Below are 23,954 nucleotides of genomic sequence, written 5' to 3' on the forward strand. Positions count from 1 at the left end.
TGTCATGAGAATTGTAAATATTAATGACTACTGCCTTTTATAATATTTGCGTATACCTATCAAGTTGCCTGATAGCTTCCCTTTGAAGTCTGTTAAGTGCGTATACAAATAAAAATTTTAATATTAAAAAAAAATCTTTCCACAGTTCAATATAGAAACAGAGTGTAGAAATATATTGTTCCAATATAGAAAACAGAAACGTGTTTTAAAAACATATGGCATTAGATTCTGTTTGCTGGGATTTTAGTTAGAGGAGCTCTGCATTTGCTATCACAGTTACACCAGCCTGTGCTTCTCCCTCTTGATTATATCTCCTGTTTTTAAAATCAGGGAGTTGGCTGCACAGATGTGGCATGTTCTTTGAGTATAAGGAATTGAGACATTTTGTTCTTGAAAATTTTGGTGGAACTTATATATAGACTTGATGTTTCTTTATGGGTAATTTTAAGTTTCTGCTGTCATTTCGTTAAGATATAGAGGACTTTTCTCTTTTTTTTTGTTTTGTTTTGTTTTTGTTTTTCGAGACAGGGTTTCTCTGTAGCCCTGGCTGACTTGGAACTCACTCTGTAGACCAGGCTGGCCTCAAACTTAGAAATCCGCCTGCCTCTGCCTTCGAAGTGCTGGGATTAAAGGCATGTGCCACCACTGCCTGGCGATAGAGGACCTTTCAACCTCCTTTCTTTAGTTCTATTTCCCTAGATGTTTGTTGAAATTGTGGGCATATAGTGCTTACAATTCAATGAATCTTTAAATCTTAGATTTGTCAGGTCTGTTCATCAATATTGCAGCTGCCTTCTGTTGTTACAGCAAAACACCTGAGAGAACACCTTACAGAGGGAAAGGTTGGCTTCCTCCGACCCGGAGCTCTGCTGCGTCTGAACCTACTGATGGAGGCAGGAGATAACTGTGAAGAGAGAGTGTGGTGGAGCTCAGAGGGTCATCTGGAATGAAAGCCTCTTAAAGGCTCCCCCATGACTCCTCTCCTGTTAAACCCCCACCTTCCAACAGCTCTGTCAGCTAGGAAATCTTTTGCAGAAGACCTTAAAGTTCTTTTTTTTTTTTTAAAGATTTATTTATTTATTATATGTAAGTACACTGTAGCTGTCTTCAGACACACAGAAGAGGGCATTAGATCCCATTACAGATGGTTGTAAGCCACCATGTGGTTGCTGGGATTTGAACTCAGGACCTTTGGAAGAGCAGTCAGTGCTCTTAACCACTGAGCCATCTCTCTAGCCCCTAATCTTAAAGTTCTTGTGGCCCAGTCGCTTCTCAACACTGCACAGGTGGGACCAAGCCTTTCAGTTCAAAAGACAAACTTGTTATGGGGAGGATCCTTTCCTATCAGAAACTTCAAGGAAGTATTGTCTGTACTCAGATTCCTATCCTAAGAATTATATTAAATGAAAATAATGCTTAAGCACTTGTAACATGTCAATTGTATGAAAAGCTCTACCTGAAGATTACATGCAGAAATGAATATAGATTGCTAAGCAAAAATGTAAATCCTAACCCTGGGAATGAATCAATATTATACTTAGGCAGATTCGGTAATATTTAGGTCACACATTAGAAACAATCCCTTTAAAATAATTGATTTTTGGAGGTTGGAGAGATGGCTGAGTGATTAAGAGCACTGACTGTTCTTCCAGAGGTCATGAGTTCAATTCCCAACAACCACATGGTGGTCACAACCATCTGCAATGGGTCTGAGCCCTCTTCTAGTGTGTATGAAGAGAGCAATGGTGTACTCATACATAAAATAAATGAATAATCATTTTAAAAAATATTTGATTTTTGCTAGGCAGGATGGTACATAACTGTAATCCCAGCACTTGGGAGGCTGAGGCAGGGGGATTATATGATCTCTTTTCTGTTTTGAGACAGGGCCTCATTATATAGCCCTGGATGTCCTGGAACTTTGTAGACCAGGCTGGTGTTGAACTTACATATATTCTTCTGGCTCTGTATCCCAGGGGCTGAGATTGAAGGCATTCTTAAATAGCCCAAGCTATTCAGTGAGAAGCTTTCTCAAACAGAAACAACCCCCCCCCCCAAGACAACAGCATAAAGCCCCTAACAATCTAATCTGCGCACGATAGCACTTGCCTTTAATCCCAGCACTCTGGACACAGAGGCAGGTGAATTTCTTTGAGGATAGCTTGGTCTACATAGCAAGTTCTAGGCCAGCCAGGGCTACATACTGAGGTACCACAAACCAACCAACCAACCAAAAACTCCCCAATTCCAAACAGAACAACCCCCCAATTATTTGTTTATTCAGCGATTCAATCTTATTTTCTATACATGTTTTAGGGTGGAAGGCAAACATATACTATTAAGTAAAATATAATCTTTGAGGCAGGAAAGTGAAAATTAGAACATTAAAATTAGCAATGTCTCTATAACTCCTGTGGCAAAGTGCTGAAATGTAAGCACAGGGCACTACTGGCCGAAACACAAGAAGTGCGGAGGGCTCCCTTCCTACCAGAGACTGCAGAGGCGCCTGGGGGTGGGGTGCTACTGTTTGTAGCTGGGGCACAGCCACTACCACAGCAGACACTACAGTGGTAGGGTAGTAAAAGGACGGGAAGATGCCCAAGTTGGGAACCTCATCCAAGGTGCCACCCAGCCCCAGGGCGCAGCTGCACTAGCCCCGCCCGCCCAGTTGGCGGGGTCCGGGAGCCCAGTACCTGCTTCTCTGCTTGCTTCAGAAGCCTCTGGAACCTCTCGTCCTCCAGCACGCCAGGGGGAAGTTCAGTCTCCCCCTGAGCCTTCAGCTCCTCCAGCTTCTGCCGTAAGCCTCTCAGGGCCTGCAGCTCATCATTGAGGCGACTCTGGCGGGTCAGCGAGGCCTGCAGGTCCAGCTCCAGGTCCAGAGATGTGCGCACGGGGCATTCCTGAGCAGTCCTCCTGAGGGTGGGCTGGCAAACCGCCTGCAGAGGGAGACGACAGAGACCCCTGTTACTATCTCTGCCCTTCCTGCACATGACAGGAGGCAAAACTGGACACATGGCTTGCTTTGGCTAAAGCCAGGACCGTGGGAAAAGAATCACCTCTAAGCAGACGCTTGTCAAAGGCGCCCTGAGATCTGTACATTTCTGCCTCCTGCTGGGGACACAGCAGAAAGCCAGAGGAGGAGGCTCCCCCAGCCTGGGACTCTGTGAGAACAGCAGAGCTGCTCCAAGCCAGCCTGTCATGAACTAGTTGCTGCGTAGAAAAAAAAGCTGCATCATTTCAAACTACAGAAATTATAAAAAGTGGGTCGGTGAGATGGCTCGGCCTGACGGCCAGAGCTCAGGGGGCCCACACTGTGGGTGGAGAGAGCTCCTCAAAGTTGTTCACTGACCCCCACGCATGAAGTGCCCCCAAATATTTAAATAAAACAATTTTAAGTGGATACCATAGCCCACGGCGAGTGCCACAGCTGTGAGCCAGGCAGTGAGCCCCGGGTCATGGGTCTGTCTTGCAGCCAGAGGTCTCCATTCCAGCTCCTGCCTGCCCACTGTGCACCATCTACTTCCACATCCGTTTCCCCCGGGGCCCACCTGCCCACTTGTCAAGAAATAAGGTAGGCGGGAGTAAATAAATGTATGCGGGTGGGCTTATTGTAGACAGAAGATTAGGAAGGATTCAGTATGAGGCTGTGTGCAGCAGTGAGCTGTGAACTTATGTTGTACCCACCCTAAGAAGCTGTCGAGAAACAGAGGACCCAGGAGGAGGCAGTCCCACTTGAGGAAGGACTTAAACAAAGACAACATGAGAAGGACTAGAACTGGGAGGAGAGGGTTTCTTACCTGGCTTCACAACAGGGGGATGGAAGCTATGGGATGCCTAAGCCTGGATACAGGTGCTCCAGTTTGGACATCTGAGGAACCGTGGTGGTCGTAACAGATGCAAATGAGGGCGCCTTTCTCTGACTCAGACTGAGACCTCGCCCAAACGGAAATACTTATTTTCCCTTTAATGGTTCTGGGAATCGAACTTGGGACCTTGTAAGTCTGAACATCCTATCAGTGAGCTATCCCCTAGCCTTTTTTTGTTTGTGTTTGTTTGGTTGGTTTTTTTTTGTTTTTTTTTGTTTTTGAGACAGGGTTTCACTGTGTAGCCCTGGCTGTCCTGGAACTCACTTTGTAGACCAGACTGGCCTCGAACTTAGAAATACACCTGCCTTTGCCTCCCAAGTGCTGGGATTAAAGGCATGTGCCNCCCCCCCCCNCCCCCCCCACCCCCCGGCCCCAGCCTTCTTTTTATTTCTAGGCAGATTTACCAAGTTCCCAGGCTGGCCTCAGACTCACTTTGTATTCTGTCTTTGAACTTATGGCCTTCCTAGACAGCTTCCTATGTACCTGAGAATCTTTATGGGCCCTGTTCTGAAGCAGATCTCTCCAAGATTAAAGAGTTGGACTGTGCAGATATTCACACTTGGTCTGTGGGTTCCCTGTCAGGGATGAGTAGACACATCCTCACGTCTCCCCAGGAAGAATGCCACATCACATTGGGTACAATAGGCCCAGCCTGGAATAGCCTTGTCTTCAGTATCTGTTTAGCTTCTGCAGCATTGTTATTAGGGTTCCCTGATTCAATCCCGGGCAAGATCCCACAGCAAGACAAGAAGTATCTAGGCATGCAAATGCTTTGCATACATGACTCCCTTTCAGGGTCAGAAATCCAGGCTGGGGTGATGGCTCCCGAGTAAACATGCTAAGCACACACGACAAATGAACCAAGTATGAATGTGGTAGCACGTGTCTCATTCCTACCATAAGATGGGAGACACAGACAGGAGAACTGGTTAGAAGCTTACAGGCCACCTAGGCTAGGATAAGCAGTGCAGCCGCAGAGACAAGAGACCTTCCTCAGAAGGTGGGAGAGATGAACCGACTCCCAAAAGTTGTCCTCTGACTTTCATACAGGCTGTGGCGTGCACATGCACGTTAGACACACGCACGCCTTCAGCAAAAGTGCACAGAGCCTCTTAAGGACCTGTGTGCAGGGCTGTGTCAGCAACCGGCGCTCAACAGCGAGCTCTCTCAGTGGAAAGGGCAGCACTGACTCCTTGCTTTCTACCGCACGACTATTCCCTGTATCATTTTCAATGTAGCTGCATTGTCACTAGGTTGGGAAGAGCTGGGCACGGCTGGCTGGGGAGCCAGAGTGAGGAGGGCTCGGCACAGCACTGTCAAGCAGTCCTCTCTGATCCCGTGACTCACTGTGAGGCCGTGCAGGTAAACCTTTGCTGTGCCTTGCACTGAGACCTCTATAGAGCTTTCACGACAGGATTCCTAAATCAAAACGCCACCCTCTCAGTTTACTGGAACTGTAGCTGCCTTCCCTAAAACCAGCTAAAACCCCCAACTTAAGCACCACGTCAGGATTCACCTTTTTCTAGCTAAAGGAGTTCTGCTAACTAAGCTTGCGAGTAACCTAGCCCTGCTCTGTCCCTCCTGTGTTAAAATGGCACAAAGCTGCCATCCCCTAAAAGTGAGAGCTGCTTCTGAAGACAGGGGATGTAGAAAGAAGAAAGACCTGTCTTATCCACATTAACTTTTAATCCTAAAAATAATTGTTTATCCAAGTTATAAAATTTGTCATAAAAAACGACACCCCCTTCTTCCCCAGAAACCCTACAAAGCACCCCGGGGCTACTCCTTTGTAGAGTATCTGTTCCCTCAGGGAGGTGCCGGGTTGAAATTCTCCCACAATCACTCAAGAACTGGCCATGGTGGAGACGTGGAAGCCCCCACCAGAAATGGGTGTTTAGCTCACTGACGCTGGGGGACAAACCTGCTTCCTTCCACCCTTCATCACCAGACTCCAAACCAGGGCTAAACACATGCCCCTGGCTCGGTAAGTGACTCGGAGCTGCAGCTGCAGGGCCTTCAGTGACCAGCCCAAGAGCTGGCAATGCCCACCCCCAACTATTCTGAAATTTATGGTCTTCAAGGCTGGCTTGGGGATCACTTACCCTTTTGACCCGCAAACTGCGCCGCTCAGTGGAGTTCCGCACAAACAAGGATTTTTTGGCCAAGGTTGAGCTGTCACTGTCACTGCGATTTAACTGGTGCCCAAAGACAAAAGGGAAAGACAATAATTACCAAATAACCAACAGAGCTGGTGGCAGTCACAACAGAGGCGTTCATGGGATAAGGCAGGGAGCGAGGTGCCATGTGAGCTATCTGCTTCTTTCCCCTTCTCTTTCGAGCCGCTCAAAGCAGGGCCTCACACAGGCTAGGGGACTGATCGGTCTTTAGCCCATGAGCTGTATTTTAAAGAAACTGTTTCAAAAATAATTTCTTCCCTACTCTTTGGCTTTCTGAACTTAATTTTCTTAAATAATTTGAAGAGCTGCCTTTGGATGCAGATAAGACTGCTATGTGAAGGTAACTGTTTTTGTTTTGTTTTAATGAAATGAGTTCGGTCCTTGTATCTCACAGGTGGCTTGTTTCTCTAGGGGGCAGCACTAAGCCTGTGCTGCCCAGATGCGCATGCCTACTCCTCTCCTTCCATTTCCCACAGCGCACAGGAAACAGCTTGGGCGCCACCACCCACAGCACCACACGGCTTCTTCAGCACTCTGGTCTGGCGCACTCACAAGAACAAAAGTTCTACAAAACTTTCTAGGAAAGTGTTCAATAAAAGTATTTTATTGCCTGAATATGTTCAGAAACTTAAAAGTTTCTCTCTCTCTTATTGTATGTAATATTACATCCATTTACTGTGATTCATAAATAATTCATGAAATAGAACTTGGGAAACTGATGTAAATCTCGTAATTTTCTTCACAGGACTGAGCCTGATTTGGGGACTGGAGGTCTTAGAACATGATTTTTGTTGTAAAATCCAATTCACATTTTCTCTTCAGCAAGATTAACATGGCTAGAAATGCATACGAAATATGCAAAATACATTTCTTAAGATACTTTATGTTTCTAAACATAGGAGTTCAACAATTCTTAGCATCTAAATCCTTAAACAACTTCTTTGCCAAGTAAATTCCATTAGGGCCAGCAAGACACTGAGTGTTTGGGGAGACAAACCAACTTCAGGAACCCCCAGGGTATGACAGTCTACTCAGTCAGCTCTGCAGGCCCTGGGCACAGTCTCTGCTCTCAGCGGGCCACTCACTGGCTAGGCCGCCATTGCTGGCGCTGCATCATCAGCGCTGTCCCTTACCCTGCAGACGTACTGACTCCGCTCGCCTGGGGAGAAGGTTTGTGAGCGCACAATCACGCTGCTTCTCACGAATGGATGCTGTCGAGAGCTGAGGCTGCTTCGGTCTTTAGGGCGAACTGCCATATTGCTGTCAACCGCTTCATCTGTATTCGTCTCCTTATCGACCTGCAATGGAAGTAGCGATTCATCGGAAGGAGCCAGGGGCATGTTCACATGGGTGCCATTCTTCTAGGAAGTGGGCGTATATCTAAAGTTACTCCGAGAGTCCTCTAGTGCTGTGGCAAGGCTTGTCCTACAGAGAACCATGCTGTAGGAAGGAGAGAGGGGAGTGGCTTTCTACTTTGAAGAATCCCTACTTGGACATGTATTATCATTAAACTGATCTTTGTCAGAACAAGGTAAAATGATCAAAGGATTAAAAACTCAATATACCTTCTGGAGAGATGGCTCAGTAGTTAAGCGCACTGGCTGCCCTTGTAGGGCTCCAGGTTCAATTTCCAGTATCCACATGGCAGCTCACCTCTGTCTGCAACTCTAGTTTTGGGGGATCTGACTCCCTCTTTCTGGCCACTGTGGCCACACACAGGGTGCACAGCCATGGGTGCAGGTGGTATGAGCAAGCACGCAGTATCCATTGAGGTAATGTGCGGTCAATAGGCTTCCATTATACAAGTGGTTTGTTCACATGCAATAAACCAGATGCTGTTGCCTAAGCCTGACTCTCCAGAGAGTTTTATCTCCCTGCCCTGTATGTACCCACGGGCAATGCAGTCTTGGCAGGGAAAACGCCCTGGCAATGATGGCACTGGATTTATTGCTCACCCCCGGGGTCTGTTTCATACTCATGGTCCCTAGGTGTGCTGGTCTGGATATGCTTGCCCATGGGAAGTGCTACTATTAGGAGGTGTGGCCTGGTTGGAGTAGGTGTGGCCTTACTACAGGAAGGGCATCACTGTGGGGGTGGGCTTTGAGGTCCTAGGCTCAAGTTTCTCCTGCAGAAGGCAGTCTCCTCTGGCTACCTGTGGATCAAGCTGTAGAACTTCCAGCTCCCTCTGCCTGCCTGCACAGTACTGGACTGAACCTCTGAACCTGTAAGCCAGCCCCAATTAAATGTTTTCCTTTATAAGAGTAGCCTTGGTCATGGAGTCTCTTCACAGCAATGGGAACCCCAAATAAGACACTGGGCCTAACCAAATCAATGTCATCTTTCAAAACAGGTTTCTGCTAGAACTTCAGCCAGCCCAGGTGAACTCTGAATTCTTACTTCATGTTTAATACTGAAACAGGCTTTGCACCTTGATACCATTAAGTAGCCCCTGCCTGCCCCTGATTTCTCTATAATAGAAGCAAGATTTAGTTGAGAGAGAGTCTTGCCATGGAGCCCAGGCTGGCCTGACACTCATCATCCTCCTGCATCAGCCTCCTGAGGGTTGGGATTACAGGATTCACCACACCTGGGTCAGAAAATATTTGTTTTAATTAAAAAAAAAATGGTTTTTTTTGGTTATTGGTTGGTTGGTTGTTTTGGAGATAGGGCCTTGTATGTCAGCCAGTCTATAAACTCTCTACACAGCTGATGGTCCTCTGACTGTATCTTCTCAATGCCAGAAACACAGCGGCGTGCCCACTGTGGCTATTTGTATGGTGCTGGGATTGAACCCAGTGCTGTGAGTATTGTAGCAGTTCAGCTACATCTCTAGTCTCAGACAACACTTTTTTTTTTTTGGTTTTTCGAGACAGGGTTTCTCTGTGTAGCCCTGGCTGTCCTGGAACTCACTTTGTAGACCAGGCTGGCCTCGAACTCAGAAATCCGCCTGCCTCTGCCTCCCGAGTGCTGGGATTAAAGGCGTGCGCCACCACGCCCGGCTCCAGACAACACTTTTAACAAGCACTCACAGAACGTTTAGAGCTATCAAGGAGCGAGTATAAAGGGAGGATTAATTTCCTGGGCCGCGTGGACTGTAAAGTGCTTTCGCTGCTGAGTAGTGGGTTCCCACGAAAGCCTTGCAGTGAGCTTGGGAGCCCAATCCTGATGTAGGAGAGGAAACAAGCAACCCCTTGGGTGGCGTCTACAGAGGCTTTGTTTTAGCAGGCTGAAGTGAACATTTACCAGGGTGGGAAGTCCAGATGGCAGCTGACCAGGGTCTTCAGCAAGCTCCTTCCTACACTGGCTTGTCTCAGGCTCCCTAGGGCATGGCCTCGGGTCCTCTGTGCAGCGGCTGCCCTCTGCCAAGGGAACCCCAGACTCTCTTGCAACCGCGGGTTCGTCAGAGGCCTCTCTTAGCATCGTTAGGCTACGGTGAAACAGAAGAAAACTGTCACTGTCAGTGTGGCAGGCCTGTTCCATGCTGCATGAGTAGGTTGGTGACCCATTTACCTGAGGGGAAACTGAGTCACACATGTGACTGAAGACACGCTGTGACAGCGGGAAGCTCTTTAAGTAGATCAAGAAAAAAGATTGTTTCAGGAATCCAGAGCAAAATCACCACTACAAAATATTAAGTTTATGAAACTTGGCCAAGTCTCCCGATATTCAACAGAAATATCCAAGGACCACAGACAAGTTTTAACTTCAGCATATAAAAACATGATAGTCACTATAAAATAACTTGATATTATTCAATTCACTGTAGAATTAGTCATAAAACAGTTGACTATTCTTAGCTAAGACGTGAGGATTACCTAACACTAACTGTTCACTGTCAGGCAGGCACAGAGCTGTGTGAACTATCAGGTGACTGATGGCCTCACATGCTCGTGGCTTGAAAGTGAGAGGTGACAAGGACATGACCACATGGCCAGAGAGCCGGCTCACTCGGTGGTTAAGAGCACTGGCTGCTCTTCCAGAGGACCCAGGTTTAGCTCTCAGCTCCGGGCAGCAGTTCACAGACCTCTGTAACTCCAGGTCTGGGGATCAGACGCCCTCTTCTGGCTTTTTAGGGAACTGCATGCACGTGGTGCACATGTAGACAAAACACCCATACACATAAAATAAAAAATAAAAATATAAAAAAAATATTTTTAAAGTATGTGATCAGGGGCTGGAGAGATGGTTCAGTGGTTAAGGGCACCAACTGCTCTTCCGAAGGTCCTGAGTTCAAATCCCAGCAACCACATGGTGGCTCACAACCATCCGTAATGAGATCTAACATCCTCTTCTGGTGTGTCTGAAGACAGCTACAGTGTACTTAGATATAATAATAAATAAATCTTTAAAAAAGTAAAAATAAAACAAAAATCTGTAATCAGGTTATACTAAGTGACACTGCAGGACCACTGTGAGGTTGGAACATGGCACGCTTTGCTGAGTTTCCTGTCCTAAAATTAGAAAGAATCCTTTTCACTGACTTAAGTGTCAAGCCTTAACCACAATGGGTGACATATTGGCAGACTGACACAGACTGGTTATTAAGTGTCCGGCCATGAAGGGAACACAAGGGAGAACCAATGATGACTACAGAGAACTGAAAGCCCCCCTTTTAAGCCCATTCCTTGAATTGGCAGAAAAGCTTGATGCTTAGGGACGCTAGGACAAACCTTATGAACGTTTGTCTCTCCCATGCTGCCTTATCCACGGTGTCCCTGTGCCTTTGTACACACGCTGTAGCCCTTCCTTACAAATATCCATGTTAACATTCGTGACATTCCTCATCACTCTGAATGTCTAACATGTTTTATCTTTGCATGTGTACATACATACTCACTCGTTCAGACCTTACACGCCAGCAGTCGTCCCACTGCACATAACAGTATAACGACTGTTCATAAAAATTAATCTGAATTCGTTTATACATGAAAGCTACTCAAAATGGAGGCACTGGCTAAAATGTCTTTTTAGAGAATATAGCAGACACCTAGGAGATGGCCTTTGCATGCAGACAGACACACAGACACACGACCCGGCATCCTTAAAGGATGGGTTGCTGACACAGAAGAGGAAACCCAAGACCAATATTGCAATGGTAATAGCGACATTGCCTAAGAACATCCTGAATGATACTTCTGGGAGAGAGAGAGAGAGACAGAGACAGAGAGACAGAGAGAGAGAGAGAGAGAGAGAGAGAGAGAGAGAAAGTTGCGACCCTTTAATACATCATATTGTTGTGATCCCTAATCATAAAAATTATTTTGCTGTTACTTCATAATTGTAATTTTGACACTGTTATGAATCAACATAAATATCTGTGCTTTCTGATGGTCTTAGGCGATCCCTGTGAAAGGGTTGTCAGACCTCAGGGGTCCCTACCTACAAGCTGAGAACCACTGCTCTGTAAAATAAGGTTTCATAGCTTTCTAAATGAAAGTAAGTGTAGACAAAAATCAAATGCACAGCACACAGTAGGCACTGCCACAGGCAGCAAGAGAAAGAGCCCAGCCAGTGGGCTGACCCTGCCAGTTTCTCCCTTCCTTCCTCTAACTCTCCAATGACAGGGAGAGGCTCCAGCCAGCACACCCTGATGCCGCACTGTTTGCCACAGTTCCAAACTAAGATAGGAACCTATAAGCCACCCCAAAGGTCCTGAGAGAAACTAAGACTGGCCCAAGTTCCCCAGAGAAAGGCAGAGGCTGCTCACCAGTCTCCCCCTGGACCCCGCTGCTCTGGCCTCAGCTCCTCCTCCTCCTCCTCGTGGGCCAGTTCTTGTTCCACAGCCAAGAGCTCAGCTGAAGTTCTTGCAAGTAAGGCTGACACGGCGTCCTGCAGAACGGAAACCATACGGCACTTAACACCAGACACTCCAAATCTGATGCAGACTTACATTTCCAGCTGTGAAGAAACAGCTTGAACCAGACCTGCTGAGAACAGATATGAAAGCTGAGCAAAATGAAACCAAAAACAAACTCCCAGATGTTGCAAGGCAAGAGGACTGTCAGGGGGCTGTCAGGCTGGAGGGCTGAGGTCCCAGAGAGAGCGAAGACAGAAGAGAGGTGACCATCACTGCCAGTGCTTCCTCTAACGGCATTTGTCAACCTAGCTGTGAGGCCTGCAGGCTCAACAGATGGGCGCCTGGAATGGTGGCCCCGCAGCCCACAGCATGCAAACACCAGCATGGAGTGCAGAGCTACCAAGGCAGTCCACATAAAAGGGGTTGAGGAAATGAATGGTGAGGTGGGCCCCACATTACACATTTTGCCTTCCAAGGCTACATCTGTACAAAGCCAGACACAGCGAAAGCCAAAACCAGCCACTAGCAACCTAAACAGCCAGCAGATATCTCATGCCTCACAGGGCTCACAGAGAGAAAACTTGGAATTCAATCCCCCAGGTGATGCAGGCAACTTTCCCATGGTGTCATCTGCCTTCCAGAGAGCATCAGCTCCTCTCAGCAGTATTTCAGCTGGCGCTTTTACAGCCTCTTATTCAATACGGCCAGCATTCCACCAACAGCTAAGGGTAGGAAGCCAACCCCCCTCCCCCACCCAAAAAAAAACCCAGTAGACAACAGAGGCAGAGCCACAAGTGATTCACACACTGCAGTTTATCAGAGACAGCAATTAAACTTTGACAACTCGCATATTAAAGAAAAACTGATGAAATTACAGATTCTTCTACTAACATGAAGACAAAGAAAACCACATCAATGCATAGGAAAACAGCCGCTGCATGGCAGGGAGGAGAGAACCTGTCGAGCAGTGGGAGGAGACAGGGCGGGGTCCGCTCTAACAGTTTAGGTTGGGTCGGTGGCAAGATGACAGCTCACAAGGCCATGTCCATGGGAATGGATGGGAGAGAAGTCAGGACAAACAGCCACCAACAGAGAAGACAAACAGCTAAGACAGGTTAGTTGGTGCCCTAGTCACGGCAAGGGAGGTATGTTCAAGGACTCTGCCCCTGATCATCCTAAGAACTGGGGGTAAGAGAAAACCAGGGGACAGGTTTGTACCGCTGAACACTGAAGCCACAGGCTGAGCTGAGCACACTGGGAGGAAGAGTGGAGCACGGCGCCTTACTGGCATCTGAGGGAGAGAGACAGTTTGGTAAAGGAGCCTGAAGCAGAGAGTCCTGACACCCCCCATGCTCTGATACCATGGCCACTGCCAGGACAAGCCATTTGGGGACCCTCTGATCAGGGACACAGGAAGTTGGTGGCAGAACTTGATGCAGCATCCCAGTAGAGGGGCTGGAGCACAGGTGGCCGGGCTCTGCACACCCTTGGAGCCCAAGGCACAGAGCCTTACACATCAACTGGGCTCCACAGCAACAGAGGCAGGACTGTCTGCTCAGCCTGGGGAAGTCAGACTGGGGGAGCCTGGCAGAAAGCAGCCAACCACAAGACTTCTCTGGAGGCACAGTGGCTGGACTTGGCTGAGCTACTTGGACTAACAGCCCTTCTTACCACAACCTGTGGAGTCTGACTAGAAAACAAAGGGGAGACCCACAATCCGAGGAGCAGAAGAAACCACAACCTCTCCAACCAGGACACACGCTGGCAAAGAACAAAGTACTTTCTAGCTCATCTTATGGATTGTTTATTTTTATATTTTTAAATATTAATCCTTAGATCTCAAGGAATAGAAATGCTTAGAGCTGCAAACAGACATGGCCGGAGAGGGAACTTTCTTAAGCCAAGGGACCAATACAAGGAAGGGGCTGGGGCGATGGATCAGTCAGTGCAGTGGCTGCCTTGCTAGCAGGAGGCCTGGATTTGAGTCTCTGGACCTGTGTGAAAGGACCTGGGCACCGCGGCACACGTCTGGAAGCACACGTCCACCATACTGGTGCTGGGGAGGCGTGGCCATATGGAGAGCAGGGCAAAGGCTAGGCCAGTGAGGTCCTGACTCAAAAACCAAAGTGACCTGGGCATGGTGGCACACACCTTTAATCCCAGCACTTGGGAGGCAGAGGCAGGCAGATTTCTGAGTTCGAGGCCAGCCTGCTCTATAGAGTGAGTTCCAGGACAGCCAGGGCTACACAGAGAAACCCTGTCTCGAAAAACCAAAAAAAAAAAAAAAAAAAAAAACCAAAGTGAGAAGCACCCGACGAGTGGGGGCTGGCACTGTCCCCTGGCCTGCCACGGATGCTCACATACATGCACTCACATAAATATACCACAAACCTGTACACCAAGGGGAAAACCCACGAAACAAAGTGGAGGGCCACTAGAAGCCATAAGGGAAAAGGCCGACCTGAATGCAAGGGTGGGAGCATCAGCCTTTTGATGAGCAATGCACCACCAGGAACCCCAGAATGATAAACCCTGAAAGGAGGAACTGTCCACCGAGGCTACTATACCCTGCTCAGTGCTCACTAAAAACTGGTGGAAACACGCACGCACACACGCATTCCTGACAACCTCACCACCATGGTGGGAACTCTGAGAGTTCCTTCCCAGCTCTCCTGTCTTCTTCCTCTGGGAAGGAATAAATCACATGATCAGAGCAAACAAACCCTTAACACGCGGACAAAATCCAATCAGCCAGCTGCTGCCAACAGGACTGTAGGAAACAGCAGCCCCTCAATACTAACTCTAAGTACAAGTGACCTTAGCTCGCCAATCAATGCCGGCTAAGTGTGCTCCACTGAAAACCAAGCCTGACTTATGGCCGTCTGCAGGAACCTGACATAAGTAGTAAAGATATCCCAACTTAGAGTCAGAGTCTGGAAAGCAACCCGTAAGCCAGATGGACACAAGCTCCGCTATCAGGCCACAGTCTTTGTGGGTGTCTTAGTTAGGGTGCTCACTACCGTGAGCAGACACCATGACCAAGGCAACTCTTATAAGGACAACATTTAATGGGGCCTGGCTTACATTACATTACAGTGCATTATTATCATGGCGAGAAGCATGGCAGCATCCAGGCAGACACAGTCCTGGAGCAGGAGCCCAGAGCCCAGAGTTGTAGCTTTTAACGGCTGAACATCTCTATAACCTTTCAGATATGAACTCAATTATGAGAAAATACTAGAACAGTTCAATGTGAGCTGAATTAAGATGATTTCGTTGAAATGAATATGTTCCTAAAAAGACATAGGTACCAAAACCAATTCAAGAACAAAATTCTGAGAGTCAGAACAAATAGACATTGAATTTTCACCAGACATTTAAGAAATTACGGTTGATGTTCTCTCAGATTTCTCCTAGATGGAGATGAGGAGGGACTGCTTCGCGTCATCATCAGACAGCAGAGGCAATGGCTCAGTTGGCAAGGCGACTGTGGTGCCCCAGAACCCGAGTTTGGTCCCCAGCATGACTTCTGGGAGTGGCGGTCAAATCCTTGTGATCCCAGCACGGAATGCACAGGAGCTGAGGCCTGGCAAGCAAACAGAGGGACCTCTGCAGCGGAGGCCAGCCTTGTGCTGCAGCAGACTTCTCAGTGAGGAGGGAAGAAACCATCTCCTAGTTAAAACACATTTCTGGACAGAAAGATATTTAAGGGGCTGGAGAGAAGGCTCAGTGGTTAAGAGCACCGGTTGCTCTTCCAGCAACCCCAATTGTGGTTGCAATTCCCGGCAACCACATGGTGGCTCATAACCATCTCGAATGGGATCTGATGCCCTCTTCTGGTGTGTCTGAAGACAGCTACAGTGTACTCACATAAAATAAACAAATAAATCTTAAAAAAAAAAAAGGTATTTAAGAATATTGATACCCAAAGATGGAAAACTAACATGCCTCCAGACTGAAAACTGGTAATTTGCAAAATGGAAGTGTTTGTATTGTGGCATCAACTACATGATCTCAATGATGAGATGAATTAAAAATATGAATTAAAGTCGAAGGTTCCCATGAGCATTAAAACAACAAAGCCTCAAGTAATTACTTTATGGGAGATGAGTTCCACTTGAATCTAAGCTGGACTGGTCTCTCCTAGGCTGCTGGGAGCAAGCGGGGCTTGGGAAAGGAAGAGATACTCACGAAGGCCAGCAGACCCCTGCCCTCCACAGGCTGTGCTCCACGGCACACCACTGCTATTCCCAGCTCCGACTCACCAGGTCTATAGGGTCGAGCGTCGGCTGCTTAGACCGAGCTCCAAGCTCCTCGTTTCCGTCTTCATTCTTCTTGCAAGGCATTTGCTTGGAAGGAAGCAAATTATACCACAGCATGAAGATCTCATTGGAAAATGGTAAATCCGCCAGGCTGATCTGCGTCCCAGCCTACGGGAAGTGGAAGAAATGAAGGGAGAGAGAGAAAAATGAGAGTTTAAATTAGTATTTGTTCTTTCTGGTAAGACAAAGGCAAATGGGCGAGAATTGTCTTAAAGCAGAAGCAACACACTATTGGTGACATATGGGGCTGCCTGTGTGCGTATGTGTATGCACGTGCCTGTGTTTGTGTGCCGGTGTGTTCTTGAGTGTTTGTGCAGTGGTCAGAGGACGACTTTGAGACATGTTCCTCAGTTTCTTCTTCACTGTTTGCTTGTTTAGGAATGATAGGGTCTCTCACTGAACCTCTAGCCCCCAGCACTGGGGTTAAGGCACGCAAGTGCTGTGGTCTACACCTAGGCGCTCACACATGCGCAGGAGAGCCTAACCCATGGGGCCACCTCCCCTCAAAAAAAAAAAAGGAAAAGGAAGTCCACTTGAGATCCCACCAACTCATAGTCAGAGTCTAACCCCAAGTGCACTGCTTCTCCGAGGCTACTGCTTAACATACTTATTAATTTTACTGGAGCCTTTGACACATATTACACATGCTATGTACTGTACTGATGATGTCTAATGGCCAAACTGAATCATCTTGTTTTCTTTCTAATTTTATCATGAGATAGTATATTTTTTTTCAAATAAAGAAAAAAAAAAACAAAACCACACACACACACACACACACACACACACACACACGCACACAAAGGAAAACTATTGTCCTTTTCCCTGTGGTCACCATTAAATGTGCTACTCCTGTACTGGACCAGACAAACCCAGCTGTTTTGACCATGTGTGCCAAACCCAGCTGTTTTGACCATGTGTGCGCTGTCTGGATGCCTGCATTTGCGCCAGGCACATAGAGGGAGATGATAAACTAACTGTGCACAGCAGTGTCCTAAATACAGTCTTACTGAATTGAATCGCAGAGCTCCAAGCAGTAACACTTCTGTCTAGATACTCTAGTATAACGGAAGGGCACATGGGCTGAATAAAGGAATCACACACACTTTCAATTATTTTCTTTTTTGTTTGTGGGTGGGTTTTTTTTTTTTTTTTTTTTTTTTTTTGAGACAGAGGGTTTCTCTTTGGAGCCCTGGGTGTCCTGGAACTAGCTCTGTAGACCAGGCTGGCCTCAAACTCACAGAGATCTCCCTGCCTCTGACTCTCCAGTGCTGGGATTAAAGGTGTATACCGCCCGCCACCACCACCTGGTCACTTTATTTCAGTTTGAATCCATGAATCATGGATGGACGGTTTTGATATTCAGCTCCAGCATCTAGGAGCATAATCCACTTTGGACAGTTGTTTATTGGGAAATGGAGGTAACTGAATTTTCCATCATCAAACTTCCATGACATCGCTGCAGGCTTAAAGGAGCTTAACACAGCGAACACTGCACACAAGCCCAGCACTGGAAACTACACATGCGCTCCACGGTGATGGCCTCAGTAGAGGCCAGAGTTCTTCCACACTCAAAAGACAGGAGCGAAAATGCAAGCTCTACAGAACATTATAGCTTATAAGCAGAACTTAAAAATCTGGAATGACAGGAAAAACATTTTAGAAAAAGAAGAAATCCAGGGCTGGCGAGATGGCTCAGTGGGCAAAGGTGCTTACCACCAAGCCGGAAGACTTGTGCGCTATCCTCAGACCCTACGTGGTGAAAGGAGAGAATGAATTTCTTTCACCATCACATCCGTGCCTTGGCACATGCGCATACCATCGCACACTCCCAAATAAAGAAAGAAAAACAAAACAAAACAAAAAAGAGCTGTAGCTGTTGTTGGTGAAGTGGTAAATAGAGAACGGCTTTGCAGGACAGGGACCGGGGTGATTTGACAGTGACTAGGATGATTATGGCGATGGTGCCTACCAGGCATTCCTCCCTGCGGTGTTTAGTGACGGAGCAGAGATCAACTCTCAACGTCTTCTGTTGAAGGGCTGCCTGAGAAATGGCCACCCTGAACACATCGTTGTACAGCACAGATTCGGTGGGGGGATGGACTTTTGTTCGAAAAAGACAGCTGACATCCGCAGAGGAGGGAAGCAGAGCGACCCTAAAATACCTGCCGAGAATAAGCACGGAATGAATCTCATGGGTACGGCAATTACAGTGGACTTGCAGCTATTGCTTGCAGTTAGCTACAAAGGAGAGAAAATGAGGAGGCACAGAGGGCATTATCAGATGAAAGAGCCGTGCTGAATTCCAGCTCAGCTGCATGCACTCTGCTCTTAAACCCACCCGAGCCCACCGGGCCCCTGAACATAAAACACCCAGTCTGCCGTCACCACGAGGCTGCAGGAAAGGCACTATGGGAAAGCAAGGAGGATGAGTCCACAGGACGGACCTCCCTGTGTCCATCAACTGAACAGTAAACTGCTTCTGAGCTGGAGAAGGTGGAGACACACGGAAGGCGGATACGCGTGATGTTCTCTCAAAGAACCCTCATTCTCAGCACCAAACTGAGACTGGTGATGGGCAACCATAGGAATGGCATATATTACCCCAGAGAGAGAAAGAAAGGCCAAGGAGCATACTGTTAACAAGACGGAAAACAGATGAAGTGGTGGTTCAAAAATATCATTGTTTAGCATCTCTGAAGTCGCAGATGTGACAGACTCTCAGAGGATCTCATGCTGCACAGATGCAGAGCAAAGTGTGCGATGGCAGTGATTCCAGCGCTCCTCAGGGAGCGAATCCGACACTCCACGAACACTCACAGTTCCAGGAAGCAGCCTGAGGTATTCTCCTAATTCCAGGAAGAGAAATCCACAAAATCTCCCCTTTTCAATTCACACTCTTGTCTAACTTACATTCTAAAATATGTCAGTTTTTTCTTTCTAGTTAGGAAAAAAAAACCTGTGAATTCAATCCCATAGTTGAAAATTCCATGTTATTTTTAATTCTGTATCAACGTTAATTACAAAGACCCAGCACTAGACATCCTCCGGCAGCTGATGAAAGGCTCAGCACCCCCAGAGGGCTGCAGGCTCTGGGGTTGGGGGTGGGGGTGGGTCTTCATGGAGAAGTATCCAGTCAGAGAGTCAAACAGAAGGAAAGGACGCCTGTCCCTTCGGCCTGCAGCAGGTTCCAGCTGCTCTGTACCGGATCCCTCTGGCTCATCTCAATGCTTCCACAGCAGACAGGACTGAGTCGGTGACCTTCAGAAAGTGAAGGCAGGCCTGGGGAGACAGCTGAGTGGTTCGAGCACTGGCTGCTTTTCCAGAGGACCCTGGTTCAGTTCCTAGCACCTACATGGCAGTTCACTATCAGCTGCCACTCTAGTTCTGGGAGAGCCAATGCCCTCTTTTGGTTTGCATGTGGTACATAGACATACATGCAGGCAAAGGACCCAGACATTAAAATAAATACATTAATCTTCCTCTTCCTCATCATTATTCATCACCAGGCCGCAGTGTCGCACACCTTTAATCCTAGCACAGTGCCTGGGAGGCAGAGGCAGGTGGATCTGTGAGTTCGAGGTCAGCCTCATCTACAGAATGAGTTACAGGACAGCCAGGGCTAACCAGGAAACCCTGTCTTGAAAAAGCATCCCCTTGTACATCCCCCAAAAAGTAGGGCGTGGGGACTGTAGGCGAGGGCCCTGTGCGGTCCATTCTGCTAGACAAGACCTCTCCAGAGCCAGTCCTGAAATAATGCGCTGTTACCAACCAGCTGAACACTATCATCTGCCATAATCAGTAGTAAAATCAAGTTTTAGAGCCAGGCATGGTGGCTCATTGCCTCAATCCCAGCACTTGGGAGGAGGACACAGGAGGCTCAGGTGTTTGAGGCTAGCTTGGAATATGTGAGATCTTGTCTCAAAAACTAAAACTAATTTTCTGTAGAGATGAACAGTTTTATATATATATACACATACGTGTGTGTGTGTGTATATCCAAAACCTTTTTTTTTTAAAGATTTATTTAATGTATATGAGCATCCTGTTGCTGACACACCAGAAGAGGGCATCAGATCCAATTACAGATGGTTGTGAGCCACCATGTGGTTGCTGGGAATTGAACTCAGAACTTCTAGAAGAGCAGACAGTGTTCTTAACCACTGAGCCATCTGTCCAGCCCCCAAATTTTTATTATCCATCCATGTGCTCATGAAATTCGGCTCTAGAAAAATAAAGTCACAAAATTTTCAGGAAAATGGATGGACTTAGAATACATAATATTAAGTCACACACTATCAGGAAAAACCCCGGACATGCAGAATCTCCCTAACAATGTATGTATATATGAACCACAGATGCATATGGGTACAGTCTAGTAGGTCCAAAGGTGAACAAGAAAGGCTAGGTATGAATGGAAGAGGAAGGAACAATGACTATGACTCATGGAAGAGGACACTCGGCTGTGGTGCTTTCATTTTTGGTGATGGCTAAGTGAGTAAGAACAAATCTGATATGGAAAATACCAAACCCAAGTTGAAGCCCCCCAACTTCTGCTGCGTTACACAGTCTCCGGGTTGCCTGAATTCTGGTTGATGATGTTTTTTATTTGTAACTTTTAAATAATGAAGTTTAAATTAGAAAAAAGAAAGGAAGGAAAAGAGGAAGAAAGAAAAAAGGGAGGAAGGAAGGAAAATAAAGTCAAACAAAAACCTCGCAAGTCTCAGAGGCAGAGAACCTGCAGTGTGCTGGGTATGGTTGGTACTTCAGGCAGTGTCAGCATCCAGGCTTAGGCGTGAATCTAAGGAAATGTTCCTGCATCTTAGGCAAGTCCAGAGCAATTAGACAAGCAACTTCGATTACTTGCTGCCGTGACAGAAGCCTGTGCTACACACCAGCTGGCTGGGAGCCACCAGTGCTCCCGAGTGACCCTCGGGGCTTCAGGAGGTTGGTGGGGGTGACTGTCCCTCCCAGGAGTAGCTGAGGAAGAGCACTTGTGCGTAAGAAGGGAGTCTGGAGAGATTGCCCCACAGACAAGAGCACTTACTGCTCTTGTGGAGGACCCCTGCTTGCTTTCCAGCACTCACACAGTGGCTTCTAGGACACCAGGAACACACATGGTACACAGACATACATACATGCAGGCAAACACTTATGCACATAAAATAAAATAACTAAAAAGAAAGGAAGGGGGCTGGAGAGATGGCTCAGCGGTTAAGAGCACCGACTGCTCTTCCAGAGGTCCTGAGTTCAGTTCCCAGCAACCACATGGTGGCTCATAACTATCTGTAATGGGATCCAGCGCCCTCTTCTGGTGTGTCTGAAGACAGCAATGGTGTACTAACATACATAAAATAAATAAATCTTTAAAAAAAAAAAAGGAAGGAAGGAAGGAAGGAAGGGAGGGAGGGAGGGAGGGAGGGAGGGAGGCAGGCAGGGGTGTGACATGCTCAGGGCTCAGTCCCCACAGTCCTGTTACTCTGACCTGGTTCACTAAGGAGCCACTGACCACTCCGGCATCAGACTACGGATAAGGAGTCTCAAAATGGCGGATGGCCTGAAGTCTGTCTTCCCCAAATACTGCCCACTGTGTTGATGCTTGCTAACCTTGTTAATGAAGCGGTCGGTCCCCATGCTTTATTCAGGCAGTCCCCTGTGCCTACTCTCCTCCTGGATCCTAATGCCAGCTTTGATGGTTGTCAGTGGATACTCAACCACTCAGTCTAGTTTTCTGTAGCTCTGTCTCTGCACACCCCACCCCTCTCCCCAGGATGATAGAGATACGATTGGGAGAACACCCAGGACTCTTACACACACTCTGTTTAAAGTTCTGGCCTTGGGCTGGAGAGATGGCTCAGTGGTTAAGAGCACTGACTGTTCTTCAGAAGGTCCTGAGTTCAAATCCCAGCAAACCACATGGTGGCTTCACAACCATCCATAATGAGATCTGATGCCCTCTTCTGGAGTGTCTGAAGACAGCAACAGTGTACTTATTTATAATAAATAAATAAATCTTTAAAAAAAAAAGTTAAACAATTGTTAAAGTCCTGGCCTCTGAGAAGACAACAACCCCCTGGCTAGGCTCCACCCCTGTCCTGCCATGTTCTGAGAGGAGGTTTAAATGCTGGGCAGACATGCATAGTCACTGGGACGCTAGATCTAGAGGGGACTGGTGGTTAAGAACTCTAGAAATCAGCCGTCCTAGGAAAGAGCCCTGAGCCCAGGGTCAGTGGAGAACTCCCTTAGCACGTTGTTGGGATGCAACTGCATTGAGGAACAACTGCTCACTGGAAGCAGGCGGGGAGGGCTAAAAGCACATGCTTTCACATAACATAAAATGTTTCTGTGACGATGCTTAACTTAATCACTACATAGTCATATATGACATCAGAAAAAAATGTCTCCAAACCAATAGTAGTAACTGCTACACAATAACAAAAATTAAAATCAGATTCCCAGCAATCAGGCCCCCATACGTCCTGTGGTTGAAGAAGGGACGGTGACGTGTTGGCTGCAAGCCTTAGCAGCAGTGCTCTGAGCGGGACCTGGCTATCCCCACTCGCACTGCTTCCTCTCAGCTGCTGTTGGGTCACGCCCAATCATCTAGCTGCTTCTCCTCATACCTTCATTTTATAAAAAAGACCTGTTTCATTTTTACTCATGTGAATCTGCGTATCCATGTTCAGCTCTGCAGAGTCAGAGGCAGGTGTCAGAGCCTGGGGCCTTAGTCGCAGGTGTTTACCAGGTACCAGGGAAGAAACTGTGGGATCGACCCCTGGAATAGCAGCCAGAACTACCCACTAGCCGTCTCTTCAGCTGCCCCCCACCCCCCCACCCCCCATTCCCATATCTTCATTTTGATGATCTTTTGATCACAAGCAGGACCGTTGTAGGAAATTTTAAGTCCTCAGTTTGTTTCCTGTACTGGCTTTACTTACACTTTTGAAGAATGAGGTATCGAGAAGGCATGAAGATTTCGGAGTTGTGCTATAATCACCATGAAACTTGAACTCTTTGTATCGTATCTGCCGAAAGAGACAAAGAATCAAACAGGAGTCACTGAGGAACCATAGAGGAACCACCGAGGAACCGTGGCCAGGCCCCTCCCCCTCCTGCGTTACCTGAGTCCTATCTGCACCTGGGCAGTCTCCACAATGGTGGCATCGTCTTCACTGTAGGGAACATCTTCCATTTCACCAGGCCTAGGAACCGGGAGCAGGTGGACAGTCGGTTAGCAGGGGTACTTATGGCTACTCTGCCTTCCATTCCCGTGGAACTGACTCCTGTGGAGCTACTGATGTGGGCAAGAATAAGGTCGGACTCCAACTTCAAGTGTCTGGAATTCCTAAGCTTGAGGGGCTATCCTACTACCTCAGAGGCTTGCAGACTCTCAAGGTACTTCAATGTGCCAACAGGCATTGGCCAGTCACCAGGTCAGCTGCCAACCCGGACACCCGTCTGCTTCCATGGCTGGTGGGGTGTTTCTGGCAGGGGACCGCTTCACCTCACAGTATGCACAAGCCTGCTGACAGGCATGCAGGGACTGTGTACCCCCCACCCCCAGATCCTTACTGCTTCATGGAGGCTTCGTAGACCCCACTGTCTCCAGCCACAGACTCGTCAGAGGCGGCGGCGGACACCCGAGCGGTCTTGTCTCCTCGCAAATGGAGTCCTCTTCTTTTGGGTAACAACTTTTCCACATCTAAAGTTGAGAAAATGATAATATCATTAGTTCCTTGTTAGGAAAAGTGTAAAATACCTACACAAGAAGTATAATTTTCTTTTTTTTTTTT

The 23,954-nt window shown here is 47.5% G+C and overlaps 1 protein-coding gene across 6 annotated transcripts in view; it reads right to left on the reverse strand.

Annotated features, from left to right (window-relative positions):
- The window catches only part of Wwc2 (WW and C2 domain containing 2), a 167,194-nt gene that overhangs the window by 13,250 nt on the left and 129,990 nt on the right, over nucleotides 1-23,954 (reverse strand). For 5 of the 6 annotated variants that reach the window (XM_021169475.2, XM_029480323.1, XM_029480325.1 and 2 more), the window contains 10 exons: nucleotides 23,734-23,863; nucleotides 23,283-23,363; nucleotides 23,100-23,186; nucleotides 18,135-18,327; nucleotides 16,106-16,270; nucleotides 11,751-11,872; nucleotides 9,287-9,491; nucleotides 7,177-7,341; nucleotides 5,969-6,061; nucleotides 2,694-2,936 (listed from right to left, as the gene is read on the reverse strand). In XM_021169475.2, the coding sequence (XP_021025134.1) occupies nucleotides 2,694-2,936; nucleotides 5,969-6,061; nucleotides 7,177-7,341; nucleotides 9,287-9,491; nucleotides 11,751-11,872; nucleotides 16,106-16,270; nucleotides 18,135-18,327; nucleotides 23,100-23,186; nucleotides 23,283-23,363; nucleotides 23,734-23,863 (1,484 nt within the window). The remainder of the gene's footprint in view (nucleotides 1-2,693; nucleotides 2,937-5,968; nucleotides 6,062-7,176; nucleotides 7,342-9,286; nucleotides 9,492-11,750; nucleotides 11,873-16,105; nucleotides 16,271-18,134; nucleotides 18,328-23,099; nucleotides 23,187-23,282; nucleotides 23,364-23,733; nucleotides 23,864-23,954) is intronic. The other variant, XM_021169476.2, reaches the window with a different exon arrangement.

Source organism: Mus caroli, chromosome 8, assembly GCF_900094665.2.
Source record: "Mus caroli chromosome 8, CAROLI_EIJ_v1.1, whole genome shotgun sequence".
NCBI classification, from domain to species: Eukaryota; Metazoa; Chordata; class Mammalia; order Rodentia; family Muridae; genus Mus; species Mus caroli.